Consider the following 15,638-nt stretch of genomic DNA (forward strand, 5'->3'; position numbering starts at 1 on the left):
TGAACGATATTCTTTAAGGAATCAAATCTCTCAAAGCGAATTAAAAGAGTATCGTGTCTACATAAATCTATTTATTTAAAACCAAGTCTCTTTGAGAGAGAATCCCACGATGAGTTTTTAAAAAATATTGCCTATTTACTAAATAAATTCTAGGCATATTTTGTATATTTATACGCGAGTATTAATTTTTATTTCATTTTATATTATAAATAAAAAATCATGTATTTTTTTATTTTTTATTTTTATATTTATAATATAAAATAAAATCGTATGTTTATTTAACATAGTTGCAATGAGATAGAGATTTTAAATAATTCATTAATGGATTGTATTAAAATTTATCCGAGGAAAAGAGAGAGAAAGAAGTCAAATTTGGATAACTAGAAAAGTTGGGAAATTTTGGAAACTTTTGTATAATTCTATCATTTGATATAAGCTTACAAAATTGTATTCTTGTTGGGATTTGAAGTCAAACTAGCGTTTGCGGAAACAAAACTGAAACAACCGTTATTCAGAATTATATTTCCAGAATCTGTACGAGGAATGCATCGTGAATCGCGATACATGTAACTTTGATGAGCCAGAAAGTAGAGATGAGACATATTAGTCCTCCCCACGGAGGAGCATGCTATCTGTGTGGATAAGTCGTGCCGGATAATTTTGCGCGATACAAAATTGATCGGCTTCCATTCGCGAAAGTTTAATTTCTTCCTGTACGTTTGGCACGCTAAAAAAGAAAATTCTTCGATTCGAAAATATATGCGTGCTTGATATTTTTCAAATAATCGATTTTGAACCTTTTTATCTTTGCATATGATTTAAAAATTAAAAATATATATATACATTTTTTAAAAAAATTCCAGTAATACTAAAAATAATAATGATATGAATGGGAGAAAAAATATTCCAATATAAAATTGTGTATGAGAATAATAATAGCAATATATAATATTATAAATTATATGTAATAAAAATATAATAGTCGAGTAGGAAAGTTTTTAAATGACACAATAATAAGAGTATAGAGAGAAAAAGTCTTCGATCCTTTTACGTAATACATACTATCATTTTAATATTTCAAGATTTGAACAGGGACAAATTTTTGAAAACTACATCACGTGTAGTGTAAACGCTTTGACCCACTTTTTCAGACTTATTTTTCCAAACTTGAGGCGATTTAGAAAGAGCGTTTAGAATATTCACCGGATACACATATTATATATCATTCGAGAAAAAACCTTATCACTGTCGTACAAAATTTAATTTAATAATAAAATTTGTTCGTACGTAGATGAAAAATTTTTACATTTTGAAAGATGACGAACAACACGTATTTTCACGGGAAGAAGAATGACCGAAGCGATGGCGGACAAGTAGCGGTCGTTGAATCTGATTTTCCTGTTTAGTGTGTCTTTTGCCGTGTCGATCGCCACAGGGAATGTCCTTGGAAGTATCCCGCTGCCGCGAAATTACCGTTCGTCCTCTCTCGTGGCTTCCACGTGCAACAGACGAATCGTAAATTCCACTGTCGACAGCCGGAGCCGCTCGAAAGACCCGCTCCGTCCGCTCCGCTCCGGTCTAATTCATTCCGAGTCGACGTGGCCGACACGTAGTAGCGACGACAGGGCGCGAATACCGCGAATTGCATTTTCACTTAAAAACTCGTTTACCAACTCGCTCGTTAACTCGCTCTACTAACGCGCTCTACTAACTTACGTTACGGGTTTGTCCCGGCAGAGTGTCAAGGTATTGAGACGTTGCATATGAAACATGTTGGTCACAAGACCACGATGTAAATCGGTGATCCTCGTAAACCTGTATTCGTAATCTAGGAGAGGATAGGCTTAATTGAAAATCCAGTTATATTCTTGTTGAGAGAAACTAGTCTCGCTGTACTAGTTTTACAGTAATGTCACTTTGATCAAAGGTAGGAAGTTTAAAGGCAAGGCTCGGAAATTTGAGAAAAATGACAGAATTTCTTATAAACAAGAAGCGGTGCGCTTATATACCTGGCTCGCTTATGTACGTACTTACTATCGACTTCGCATCACTCATAACATTACGTGCTCTGCACTTTTCCCCGGGGTGTCCTTAGCTTTAATCCTATTCGCCATGCCGTTAGCGTAGCATGGAAATTGACGGATTACGACGTAGTAAGCTGCATCTGTACCGCATAATAATCGAGCTCGATAAAAACCTGTTGAATTCGATCATCCGATTCCATGAAAATGCTCGTGCAATTTTCATATACGTGCAGGAAGAATCCGCGATAGGAAGAGAAAAGAGATTGGAGTTTCGTGAAATTTTTACTAAGAAAGAATCGATTCGAAGTGGGTCAAAGAAAAATCCACGGACGGAAACTGGCTCGATGATTCGGCGAAGAGCCCTGTGCTCAAATGCAATTCACCCTCGCTCCCTTTCTTAAGACGATTCAGGCCGCTCGTCGGACCCTACACACATATCTAAATTTCGACTCTCGTCGGATCTCGTTACCTCTCCCGGGGAAACCTAACCGACTTGGCCGACTTGGTTTTCGCGAATTAGGCTAAAACCTAATTTGCGCGTGACGCTATTCCCGAGCTTTGCATGCCAAATTAGATAGCCATCAACGCGCAAAACCGTCTAGTGCGAGACGCGACCACGCGCCGTGTGCGCGAGGCGTGTTCTCTTATTTCCATAAATTGATATGCACTTCTGGCCGCCTCGTATGCCGTGCCCCGGGTTGTCATGCCGTAAACGCGGCGACTCGTTTAACCGTCCTGTGCGAAGCGTACGTTGTATGGCGTTTATATTTGAGGAATATATTTTGTCACTTTAATAAATTTTTTTTTCACACGAGGGAGACAACGTGGGGCTCCCGGCTTTGTTAATAATTTACATGAAATGCTCCGCACGTGGTTAAAATACGATCTTTATATACGTCAAACACGTTTTCTGGAGATAAAAATTCTTTAAAATTTTTTTTTTTAGTATCAAATATTTTCTATATGTATTCGGATATTTTTTAAATTGTATGTTGAACGGTTTTCTTTATTTTATAGTTGTTAATTCTAAGATTAAAATTTATATACGTGAAATTTTCATATCGGTATAATTGCACATTCAATATCGCGAAGCATGAGTTTAGAATGTAAGTAATTAAAAGTGACTCTCATCTCGTGTATTATTCTTAGCTACGGAGTGGAATAAGAATATTCGCGATTCTTAATTCGACAGAACGAGGTTATTTTTTGACCTGCTTTATTATAGCATTGTTATATAATTCTCGAATCGCGTATCGAGTTTTTTTCGATCCGATTATTGCTGAAAAATTTCTATTTTCTTACAGTATTTGAATTAAAATCATATAATGAAAAAATAGATATATATATATATTTAGTAAATAAAGTTATTCGTTTATTTGCTTATTAAATATAATTCCTTTGTTTTTATTAGATATAATTGAATTTTACACGAGCGAAATTCCCCTGAAAAATTTCTGTGAGTCTATAATATTCGTACATCCAAATTATTTCGATGTAATGTGAAGAATGTATAATTAAAAAAAAAATGAAATATAATAAAAAAATGAAAAACGAAAGAAGAGATGCACGCCTATATTTTAATCCAATTATAAATATGATTGTATTAAATCTCTTTGAGAGATCCATCAAATTTATATTTGAAAGGGATACGTTTGGAAGGTAAAATTTTAACAAGAATTTTGATGAAATTTTAACAGCATTTATCGCGAAATTTTGCCTGCGACTTTCAACGGAGAGGTATCAGCATAACTTCATTCTTCGGCTTCTAAGATAGAGCTCATTATCGCGCCTTATATTCCCACTTTATAGACAAGGATAGGGAATTACCGGATCACGGCAAGATGCGGCATAAAGAGACGTCTCTCTCCCTCTTTTAGTGTCAATCTTGGCGAGATGCAGAATCGTAATATCGAAAAAATTTCGGACTTTTTGGTACAGTGGGACGTTCCTCGTGGCTCATTTTTCATCCCGCATCTTTTGCGGAAAGTCTATAAATCCGACCTCATATCGATTCCATGCCACGTCACGTTTACTTCTTTTACCAAGAAAATGGGAAAGTTATGGATTATTTGACGTTGAATATCGAGGAGAATAAATATCGCGAAAGCGAGAGACACATCAAGCTCGGACTATAGAGGTTTAGTGTTAAAGCGACCGAAATAACTGCGAGTTTCTCATAGATATCCTCCGGTTATAAAAGGTGCCCTACTTTTCTATCAGATGACAATTGAATGACAGGTGTTCCCTGAACATCTTGAATTCAATCTTTCCTTAATGAAAATGTCGAGATGACTTTTTAGTCAATAGTTAAGCTCTTATTAAATATTATTTTTTAATTATAAATGATATTACTTTGTAAGTTGTTTTTCAAGTTGATTCTCAAGTATGTTTTGACGAAGAGATTTTAAGATAAGAATTATTAGTTACTAAAAGATACGTAATATCGAAACTTAAAAAATTGGGAAAGTTCTGTAAAAGAGAAGATACCGATGACCCGCTTCGACAGTTTCGTTAAGAGAGAATCAATATCAAATTTGTTTCAATGTTATTAAAATTTTATTCGGTAAAAAGTTCGCTTCTCATTAAAAGCGATGATTGTGCCAGCTTAAATTTAAAATTAATACAGTCATGAAAAACTGACACATTTCTTTATTTTGTCGCTATTTAATTGTTTCATTTTCGAAACAGCTGATGATTATGAGTAGTCGTAATGTCGAATATTGAAACGTCATGATACAAATGACGACGTGACCGGAAAAATATTTATACCGAGGTAGAACTAAATTGTACGTGCGAAAAAATCTAAAAAGTTCAACGTGATCACAATGGCAGCGAGATTTCCGTATCTACCTTTATCAATGTGGTTTCGCGCGTTACCTACATTACAGACGATTCGATCCGCTGTCGTCCTGAATCTTTAAAACGTTACATGTCGATTTGTGTCAAGTGGCTTATAAATGGAAAGCAACGCGCATACTATACATTCGCACCGCTCAATGGCAGATTTATCGATAGGCGGTCGCTTAGGGCCCTTAACTCTCAAGGGGCATTCACAAATCATTCTGCGAATTTACAATTGTTCCATAGAATGACATTTTGGCTGGGAGAAAATTGATTCAATATTCGATGGAATTCAACAGGACTCATTTGCTATTCGATTATTTAATTTTGAGAAAAAGGCGCAAATTAAATTATTAATCAAAATATTATTAATCTTATAAATCAAAATATTATTAATCTTCCTCAAATTTCAAAATTTACATCAAAATACATGGAATTTAATCTAACGAGGTTTCATAAAAGAATCATTGCATAAAGACATTATTATATAACACGAAATATCGTCTCTTAAATAATTTTCCTTTTTCAATTAACGCTTTAATTATATCACGATAAATTATTATGATAGTATTATGTATATCGGGTACACGGGTAAAATAGCAGGCAATATTCGCATTTGCTTTGAATGAATATTGCGTTATCTGGTATGCCACTCGCCAATCGATAACTACACAAAGAATAAACTTTTGATTATAAGATTAAATTATTGAGTTCAAATAATCGGCAAACGATTTTCCTAGAAGCGTCGGAAGATAACAAGGTCAATGACAAAATAATCTGCATCTGATTACTTTTATCTCGCAGAGAACATTCGTTTTTAATTTCACACTAATACAGATATTATTTTATTTGAAAAAGAGAGGTGCAATGATAAAAATCTATATTTTCTTAAAGAAATGACACTTCCAAGTATCTTCAAAAACAAGAGAGATTTCTTCTCCTCTTTTACTCTTGTTGAGAAGAAATTTTGAAAAATCAATACGTAATCTTTTTTTAGAGGAGTCTTCAAAATTAAGAAAAATTCTCTAGATTGTCAAAGCGACGCAATTCTGCGGTGTTTTTCGTCAACCCGACGCCGTTCTTTCTCAAAGCTGTCGTATCATTTTTACGTGAACGTGAACAGTTTTTGCGCGTTGTATAAATCGCGTGAGAGCGAAACGGACGAGCTCCTCGCGGTTCCGCTGGCTGGTTGGTTCATGTCACGAGGATGCTGGCGTGCGTCTATCCGCGGGAGAACTTCGAGGTGAAAACCGTGGCTGTAAAGCTCCATCATGGAAAATCCAGGAGAAAGCCCAAGTCCGTCGTGGTAAGGGAAAAAGTTGTCACGGCCACCACGGAGTCCACGGGATGCAGCAATGGTGAGCGGGTGGGACACGAGGTAAGGTTCTACTCGAGTAAGGTTCTACTCGATGCACTTCGCCGTCTCGCTTTTCGCTCTGCCGGCACCCAAGAGAGCGGTTTACGCAAGTTATGAATAAATATATAGGTTCGTAAACACGATGCGTCGACTACTTCGACGATGAGCGTTGTTAAAACGGGTTAGAAACTTAATTAGATGTGCCAAGAATGTTTTCAACATTGTTACAATTAAGTCAGAAATAACGCTGCGAAATTTGTTTAAAACCATATTTACATTTCAAGCGTATGTGCATCGGTTATCGTGCATTATGTATACGTGCATATCAGTTTGCATATCGTTGGAGAGGAGAAAGAAAGCGTTTGAAAATTGTATTTATTCCAGGCTTAATTAAGGTGCACATACGTGCACTTAAAATATTCCAGTTTTTATTGGAGCGATCATTTAAATCTCTCGTAATTATCTCTCAGCGAGTTTCTCTCTCTCTCTCTCTCGCTCGTATTTACACTTTCATCAGTGTACTACATATCGCATAAAACTGTGTATAATCTGTGTAATTGCACGAGCTCGTCCTTTCTATGCTCGAGTCTAATTTTCTACACTTATTTTTTCTTACTTCCCTTTGTAAAGCGTCAGCGCGCGTTTTATTTTAATTGCAGGAAGTACAAAAAGGTACGGCTAAAAAACCGGCCCTTGTTTTATATAATAATAGTTATTACATTTTCCTTTCATTTTGTCAATTCTCCATGCATTGTAAATGTTGGCGCAAAAAATGTCAATCTTTTTCGTCATCTTTTTTATTATGTATAAAATAATAAAAAAGATGTGAACAATTTCTCATTTCGAATCGAGATATATATTCGCGCACCGCGTACATAAATTATGTCATAATCAGGAAATATAGAAATGGCGAAATTATACACGCTTTCATTAATTTCGCGAGTGAACGCGCCCGAAAAAGGAGAGATTTTGTTTTAACGCACGAGCCCGTTTCGTGCCGAGGCGAACAAACTGCCGATTACGTTACGGCTTCTTCTTCTTCTTCTTCTTCCACGCTACCTGTTCTCAGACTCTTGAAATTAATTTCGCAGGGGGATCGCCCGCGCGGATCATCCCCCGGGGATTATCCGCTTCTACAAGAATCCGTTTCTATGGGAAATTTCTTTTTCGTTTACGTGTTTCCTCGGAGGAGCATCTTTTTCGCAACTTTTCCCTTTCGCCCATTCACGCAAGAAAACGTATTCGATTTTATGCCTGAGATTACGACTCTTTTTCCTCCTAATGTTATTTTCGAGCAACTGGTTAGATCGATCAAGGCATTATAAAGGATTGCACTCCGTATTCTTGTAATTACCTTTTTTAACAAAAGGTATCATTCCTGAGAGAGTAAATAATGCCGTAAGAAAGATTGTATTTATTATTATGTAATTTATTATAAAGAAAATACACATTTATAAAAAATACTCTCAAGAGAGAAGTGACATTTTTGTAACGTTTTTACTTTGAAAGTTTGTAAATCAATTTTTGTACCAATATTTCAATATTTTAACGACAAACAAAAAATATTGAACTGTAATTAAATCTGAATGTGTAAAAGCGCGATTGACGAGAAGCCCACGTGATATTTATTCAAAAGAATTGTTTATCGAGGTATACGCATATCAAAATGTATATCCGGATACGGATGACGTAACCCAGAAAATTAAATGTTTATTTTTACGATTCAAAAGGAAACCGTATAAAATATAATGGAGATCGCGTTCCGCTGTATCATAACCAGGATACGCCAGGATAATGAAACTGAATGGGATTTGCGGGGGCGCGAGTCGCGTCTCCTTCCGAGAGCTGTCGGAAAATGACTCTTTCCATTTCTCTCTTTCTCTTCTCTCTCTCTCTCTCTCTCTCTCTCTCTCTCTCTCTCTCTCTCTCTCTCTCTCTCTCTCTCTCTCTCTAGGCGATCGTAGATACGTCGAGCGCGACATTTAGCACTGTTCGCTGTTTCGTTAACATTCTCCTCCATGCGTTCGCAGCCGCTTCGAAACAATTAACTGTCACGCGAGTGGAGCGTACGCGCGCGGAATGAAAAGGGGCAGAAGCTGGAACGGCGGACGCCGTAGGCGGTTGTATTATCTTCCTCGTTTCACGGCACGATTGTTATTGTCTCGCGAGTAACGCGATACTCTTTCGTTGTAGACTGCCGCTTCGAAACCGCTTGATTCGCGCTCCGTTCACCGGGGAACGTGATTGCGCCGAGGATTGTGTCATGATGAAGATTCACTTTAACAATGACGTATATTGCTTGCACTGAGAAAAAAATTTTAAACTTGACTATATATTTTTTTATTATTTTTTTACTTGGAATATTTAAGTATTTGAGTTAAATAGATATGTTAGATTTAATATTTTTAATTTAAGTACTTAAATATTTTAATTAAAAAAATAATTGGTTGAAAATATTAGTCAAATTTACAATTTTTTTCTCAGAGAGAAAGAATTATATATATATATCTTTCTATGTTTCAATATTATAAAGATTATAAGCGAATACGTAGATGTATTCCTTGCCCAACTTCCGATTTTCGCGATTACTTTGTGGCTATTCCATGATTACTCCATTACTTGAATTATGCAAGTGATGTCTCAGAAAAATTTCGGATAGGTTTATAGGTTCAAACATATCCTTTTTCTCTATACAAGATGATTTTAGGAAAACAATTTGAAACTTGAAAGAGGCGGGTATTACATACTTGAACCAAACTAGAAAGACAAACGAAAAATCAATTAATGTTGCAAACGATTCTGGCAAAATTCGTAATCCCTTATTTATTTCTTACTTTAGATTATAGGAATGCTGTATTTTATATTTTGTGTATCTTACTATATGTATGTTACTTCCAGATAAAAGTGAAGCGGGGCAAACTAAAAATATTCTCGACACGTTGCTAATCTAATTTTTGAATGAGAGAGACGAATAATTCATCTGGAACTGCTCGCGTCAAAAGTTTTTTTCATTTTGTTCCTTGCATTTTTATTTTACGCTTTGTAAAAATACAAAAACGCGATAAAAAATATGTGTCAAAAGAGAGAAAGAGAGAGAGAAAGAGAGGAAGAAATACATACGTGCAAGTTTATTTCTCTACGAAAAAATGCATTTCACTTCAATCCACATTAATTCAATCGATATTAACAAATGGAACAAAATTAAATGAGGCGAAAGAAATCTTGACAGTTGATCGGACAGTTTGCGCGACCGCAGCTGATCGCGAAATTTTCATCGCTCGCCTTCGTTTGTGACACGCCGTTTATTTTGCGCCGTTGACCGCACTTTCATTCACGTACGAAGGTTACACGGAGTCCTTGTAACCGATGGAATTCGAAGGGCCGGCCTTGGGATTCTACCTGGTATCGCGGGCCACGCCGGCCGGTCCTATCCAGGTGGTGGTGGCATAAGATGAAACAAAAAGAGCCGCGCGCATCATTCGGTCCAGCGCTCTCCTCACGCGGAACACGTTCTTCGCGCTGCTCATATCCTGCTTTTTCTTTATTGCCAAGTGTCGGGGAAATCCGAGACTCGAAACAAGCGAATGTTATATATTCCAATTAAATTAACGCCTGGAAAATGCTTAATCAACGAAAAATCGATCTTGTCCGAGTTGGATTTTTGCTTTCGATGCAAGTGACTTAATAATCTTCGTTCATCGTGAACGAAGATTATTTTATACTATATCGATATATTATAGATTATAGATATATTAGATTGTGATTTTAAAATACTTTCATCGAAAAATTCTGAGAAAATAATACGTCATTTATAAGCAATATTTAAATTAGAATTTCAATGGAAGATGAATAAGGAGCGTATTATTCATTAGGTTCTCAGATCATCTGAAAAACTCTTTATATCACCTGAAATTCTTTATATTTTTTCTCTACAAGAGAGATATGAGAGACCTTTATTTCTACGTGGTTTGGAAATGTTTTGTATAATTTATAATCTCTCAAGTACATCGAAATTTCCTGTTGACGAGAAAATTTCGATGTATTTGACAGATTATATACGAGAGATTTTTTTCAAGCTTTCTATTTAGTTTTTAAATTTTTCAAGCTCCACATGAATTTTGCGATATGTTTTTTTAAACATTTCTATCGAAAATTTTTTTTCTGAAAAAATGATAATATAATCTTTCTAATATTTTACCTGCACACGACACGTGCAAAAGCTCAGCAATATTATGAAAGGTCAGGAAACAATGAAAGGCGTTGATCGAAAAGCCGATATTAAAGTGCGACATAATTAATCGTTGATTCGGCGCCTTCTATTGCGTCTACCTGCTTCCACCTTCCACGTCGTCGTTATCGTTTTACCTTAACATACATCGACACATTTGTATGCTTACGTGCATTTATCTTGTTGTTTCAGTTAGCAGTGGGCGGGGGTGGTGCTGTGCTGGTGCTCAGCGAGCTTGAAAGCATGGCAGCCAGGCAACAGCGGGAAATCGCTCAGCAAAGGCGCCTCCTGGAGCAGAAAGAGGCCCGCTTAGCCGTGCTTCGAGGCGCACAGGTGAGTCCCATTCTCCCCTTATCGATACGTGAAAATCACGCTGCTGCTGTGCTAAAGCAAAGCACTAAAGCCTGATTCGAGAAAAGTTAGGAACGTTAGCCACACACATATAGTTGTAATGAAAATTGAAAAAGAAAATAACAAATCGATAAAAAAATATATATTTGCCTGCAAATTTTGACAACATAAATCGCAACTGCGTCAGCCTCGAAGTGAGTGATTTAAAGAGAAATAATTCTTATTTTGTTAGATAAATTTTCAATATTACTTAATAATTGCTTGATTGATTATTTTGATTAAATAATTGTTTAAATTAGTTTTTACATTACAATAATAATTAATAATTTTAAAATAATTAATAATTTTTTTGAGATACCGGTAATTATTTTAAAATGTATCTAAAAATACTATATTAATGCAATAAAATATGATATTATTAAATCAATTATATATAAGGTTTTATTGCATAAGAATTTAGAATTATTTTTGTCTATATTTCAAATTTTTTTCGCGAAATTAATGTTGTTTATTACATCTGAAAATATAATCCAAGTTTAATATCGATAAGTCAAGACAGTCGAGCTTTTAAAATAAAAATCATAGATTATAAAAGATAATAATTATAAAATATTAAAGTGGGATAAACGTGGGGGTTCTTTTTTATTTCCATTAAAATTGATGTATTATTTAAAAAATTTGCAAAATATATATATATATATATATATATATATATATATATTTTGCAATTTTTTTTGCAAAAATTTGCAAAATATATATATATATATATATATATATATATATATATATATTTTGCAAATTTTTTAAATAATACATTAATTTTAATGGAAATAAAAAAGAACCCCCACGTTTATCCCACTTTAATATTTTATAATTATTATCTTTTATAATCTATGATTTTTATTTTAAAAGCTCGACTGTCTATATATATAGAATAAATCTGTTACTATTTTAAGAGTTATAATGTACTTTTACATGGTTTTTTTCATTATACAAATTCAATATAGATTTTTAATTGTGGTACGTAAATAAAATTATATTATTAGAAATCAAAAGATCATTTATAATAATTACATTGTATTAAAATGTCATAAAACACTTTTACAGTATTATTAATGTAATAAAATTGTATCCATAGATGTATTGATTATATAGAATAGAAATTTGTTACTTAGTAATTAACAATTAATAGTATCTTAATGAAATTAATATGTTATGCATATATTTCTTCCCAGTCCTTCGTTTGATTTCAAACATGGTGATCTCTCTCATATACCTGTGTTGCGCACCAGTTTATCACACGTATGTGCATATATTATAATGTATTAATATATAATACATATGAAAACACATTTATTATATAATACAGAAGCTTTAGTTACTTAATAATAATTACTAGTTATAAAACTATGTTATTATTAATTATAAATTATTACGTATTAATTAAATATTTATTTAACAAAATAAAAATTATTTCCCTTCAAATCGTCATTTGTCACTTGTGCAATGATTCGAATGATTGCGCGTTGTCTTTCCTTCGAAAATTATGGCGAGGGTTCTCGACGGTATGGTTACGATGACCTTTACGATTGAATAGCCTTGATATCTAAGACATGCTCTCATGTATGATCCCGGTGAACTTATTTTTTAGAACCATAATTTCGCGATTCCATCAAATCCTATCGACACAAAAATTAGATTTGCGAATAAGAAATTATAAAAAAACTCGCTATTTTAATACATTGATTTTTAAAAATATCGGCAAGCATTTACAAGAGAATCAGTTTGTAAGAAATTAATAAATATGAATATGTATCATTGAAATTTCCGGCTCCAAATTGCCTATGTTGTATTTCTGGAAATTCTCTTGTCGGTGATGGAGAGATTTTCAAACATGGAAATGTTTGTAATAATTTCACTCTCTTGTGATAGTTCCCTCTCTTAATCCATCATTCATCATATTAGGCGGATATTCATCGTCTGTCCACAATAGTCGTATTCACGCACTGTTTACCGTTTCAGGAGCCAGCACAGCAGGACAGACTCGCTAGATTGAGGCACAAACTGGACCAACAACAGAGCAAGCTGAATCGACTGCGATTACTCAGATCGCAGACGGATCAATCACGTGTCAACAATGCGACATTGAGTAAATTCACTATTTTTCTCATATCTAATCCTTCAGCATACGATTTATCTGGTATTTTATAAAAAAATATAGAAATTTATACATACATTTTTAAAGCTCTTTATTGCAACAAAGTTACATAAATTTGCATTTATTGGGATTTACTCTTTCATGTTTATTTATTTATTTTTTTAATAAACGAAAATGATCTTTGAAACGTCGATCGGCAAAAAATTACATAAAATCGATAAACACCAAAGGATTGGCACCAACACGATAACGATAAATTTGCTCGATATTTTTTAGCAGTATTTCTTGATAAATATGTAATCAATGTTACGAAAATGATGAGGAAAAATCTCTACGCTGAAAATTATAGTTATTATTTCTCTTTCATATATAAAATAGAAAATTATTATTTTTTTTTTCTAGATAATCAATTCTCACACTTCAGCGTTAAATTTAAATTTAACGGTAGAAGAAAAAATTTATTTCCTTTTACATTTATTTTTCAAATTGATCGACTTTTTCGAATTTATCGCGTATCTATCCAGCGTTTGTGGCGAATTGATACATATGCTATCGCGCGCCGCATCACGTTGTATTTCAATTCGTGAAAAAACTACGCATGAAGCTTGGCTCACATGTGCATACCTTGTTAATTGTGTATTGTTCGGATCGTTATATCTATACGGCGTACTGAAAAACGATAACTGCGGTTTGCAATGCGACACGTAGCCGCAATAATAGTTTCAAAGGCAAGGGCGAAACTCGCTCACTTTCTCTCTCTCTCTCTCTCTGTATGTGTGTGTATATACAGGGTGATTCATATAAAGTGACCGATGTGAATATTAGCTAAAGTTGAAGAGCTATGAAAAAATTTTTATACCAAAAGATGTTTGACACAGAGGGGGACATCGTACGGTACAAACGATATTTTTATAGATGAAGGCATTAAGGAGATTTCAAGATCAACTTAATTTTTTTAAATGGAACCCCCTATTTTTTATTACATATTCTTGGAGCTCATCTCGAGAGCTTTCCAAAACACTATAATTAAGTTAGTTTCCATTAAGTACTTTCCAAGTTATGAGGCTTGAAATCATTTCTTAATTTTACATAAACCGTAAAATATCTTGTAAAATATTCATTTTTCGATTATTTTACCTTAATACTTTTATGTACAAAATAATGAGAGAAATCAATTGATGTAAAGAAAACACATAGTTGTTCCAAAGAAAAAATATGTAATTTGCAATTAACAATTACTTATTTTTTCTTAAAAATAACTATGTGTTTTCTTTAGACCAATTGATTCCTCTCATTATTTTGTACATAAAAGTATTAAGGTAAAATAATCGAAAAATGAATATTTTACAAGATATTTTACGGTTTATGTAAAATTAAGAAATGATTTCAAGCCTCATAACTTGGAAAGTACTTAATGGAAACTAACTTAATTATAGTGTTTTGGAAAGCTCTCGAGATGAGCTCCAAGAATATGTAATAAAAAATAGGGGGTTCCATTTAAAAAAATTAAGTTGATCTTGAAATCTCCTTAATGCCTTCATCTATAAAAATATCGTTTGTACCGTACGATGTCCCCCTCTGTGTCAAACATCTTTTGGTATAAAAATTTTTTCATAGCTCTTCAACTTTAGCTAATATTCACATCGGTCACTTTATATGAATCACCCTGTATATATATATGTATATATATATATATATATATATATATATATATATAATGTATGTATAGATATGTCGACTTGTTAGAAAATTTCTATGACGAATCGACACGATAGTGAACACGTAGATTCTACGCTTTACAGCAATCTCCTAAACTAAAAAAAAGATTCGGGATCTATAATGATTCGGAATCTGTACGGTTCAACAATTCGCATTTCAACGTTTAATAGACGAATGCATTACGAGTATGTCTGGCGAATAATAGAGGAGATTGCCCCGTCAAAAACATTCTCCAGAAAAATATTTATTCTCAAATGTTTTGATGTTGATGTTTAAATAACTGTGAAATGATGTAATTTCTACAAGTGGAAGATTCAGTTATTTTTTTAGTTATGTGATACAACAAAATATTTGCTTCTTCTTCTTGTAATCTTTAATTATTTATTAAATAACGAGAATTCGACGAAGGTTTTACAATATTTATTATTTTTTATATTTTAAAAATATTGCGATTCGTTTGATAATAATAGAGTGCAATTTTGTTCAATATTTTACTGTCCATGCTTTATTTAAAAAGCGTGTAATGAGAAAATTTAGTCCGTAATAAAATTATCGTTTCTATATAGTCAAATTTTTAAATGAAAAAAATTGAAAATTATGTTCAAATTAATCCAAATTTTTATATGAGACTTTTTTCAACATTATTATAAATGAAAAGCGAGTATGCGAATTTTTAGCATCTGTAACATAAATTCTCCTTATTTTGTTTCTGAATTTTCGCCGAATCAGCGATGTACATCTCGCCTTTTTGGCAAGAATCCGTAAAACTTCCTTCAATAATCGCAAGATTTATCGCTCTCATATTTCGAAGCCATAAGAAACTTTTCACTTCTAACTTTCGACCCTTTTAATTTGTAATCACGATGTTTGACCAATGTTATATTGTCTTTCGAGGATTTTGAAAGTTTCAATAGCCAAACTCGTTACAATTTGCTATAAGCTTAAATAGTTTGATAAGAA

General features: G+C 33.5%; 1 protein-coding gene across 12 annotated transcripts in view; it reads left to right on the forward strand.

Annotated features, from left to right (window-relative positions):
- LOC145975977 (uncharacterized) overlaps positions 1 to 15,638 on the forward strand; it is a 97,430-nt gene that overhangs the window by 65,483 nt on the left and 16,309 nt on the right. For 10 of the 12 annotated variants that reach the window (XM_083106763.1, XM_083106760.1, XM_083106762.1 and 7 more), the window contains 2 exons: positions 10,643 to 10,783; positions 12,824 to 12,950. In XM_083106763.1, coding sequence (XP_082962889.1) covers positions 10,643 to 10,783; positions 12,824 to 12,950 — 268 coding nt within the window. Of the gene's footprint in view, positions 1 to 5,862; positions 6,244 to 10,642; positions 10,784 to 12,823; positions 12,951 to 15,638 lie in introns of all 12 variants that reach the window. The other 2 variants (XM_083106759.1, XM_083106758.1) reach the window with 1 other exon arrangement.

The sequence above is a fragment of the Camponotus vicinus genome, unplaced genomic scaffold (assembly GCF_025532165.1).
Source record: "Camponotus vicinus isolate PSW18456_S1 unplaced genomic scaffold, iyCamVici1.0 SCAF_8, whole genome shotgun sequence".
NCBI classification, from domain to species: domain Eukaryota; kingdom Metazoa; phylum Arthropoda; class Insecta; order Hymenoptera; family Formicidae; genus Camponotus; species Camponotus vicinus.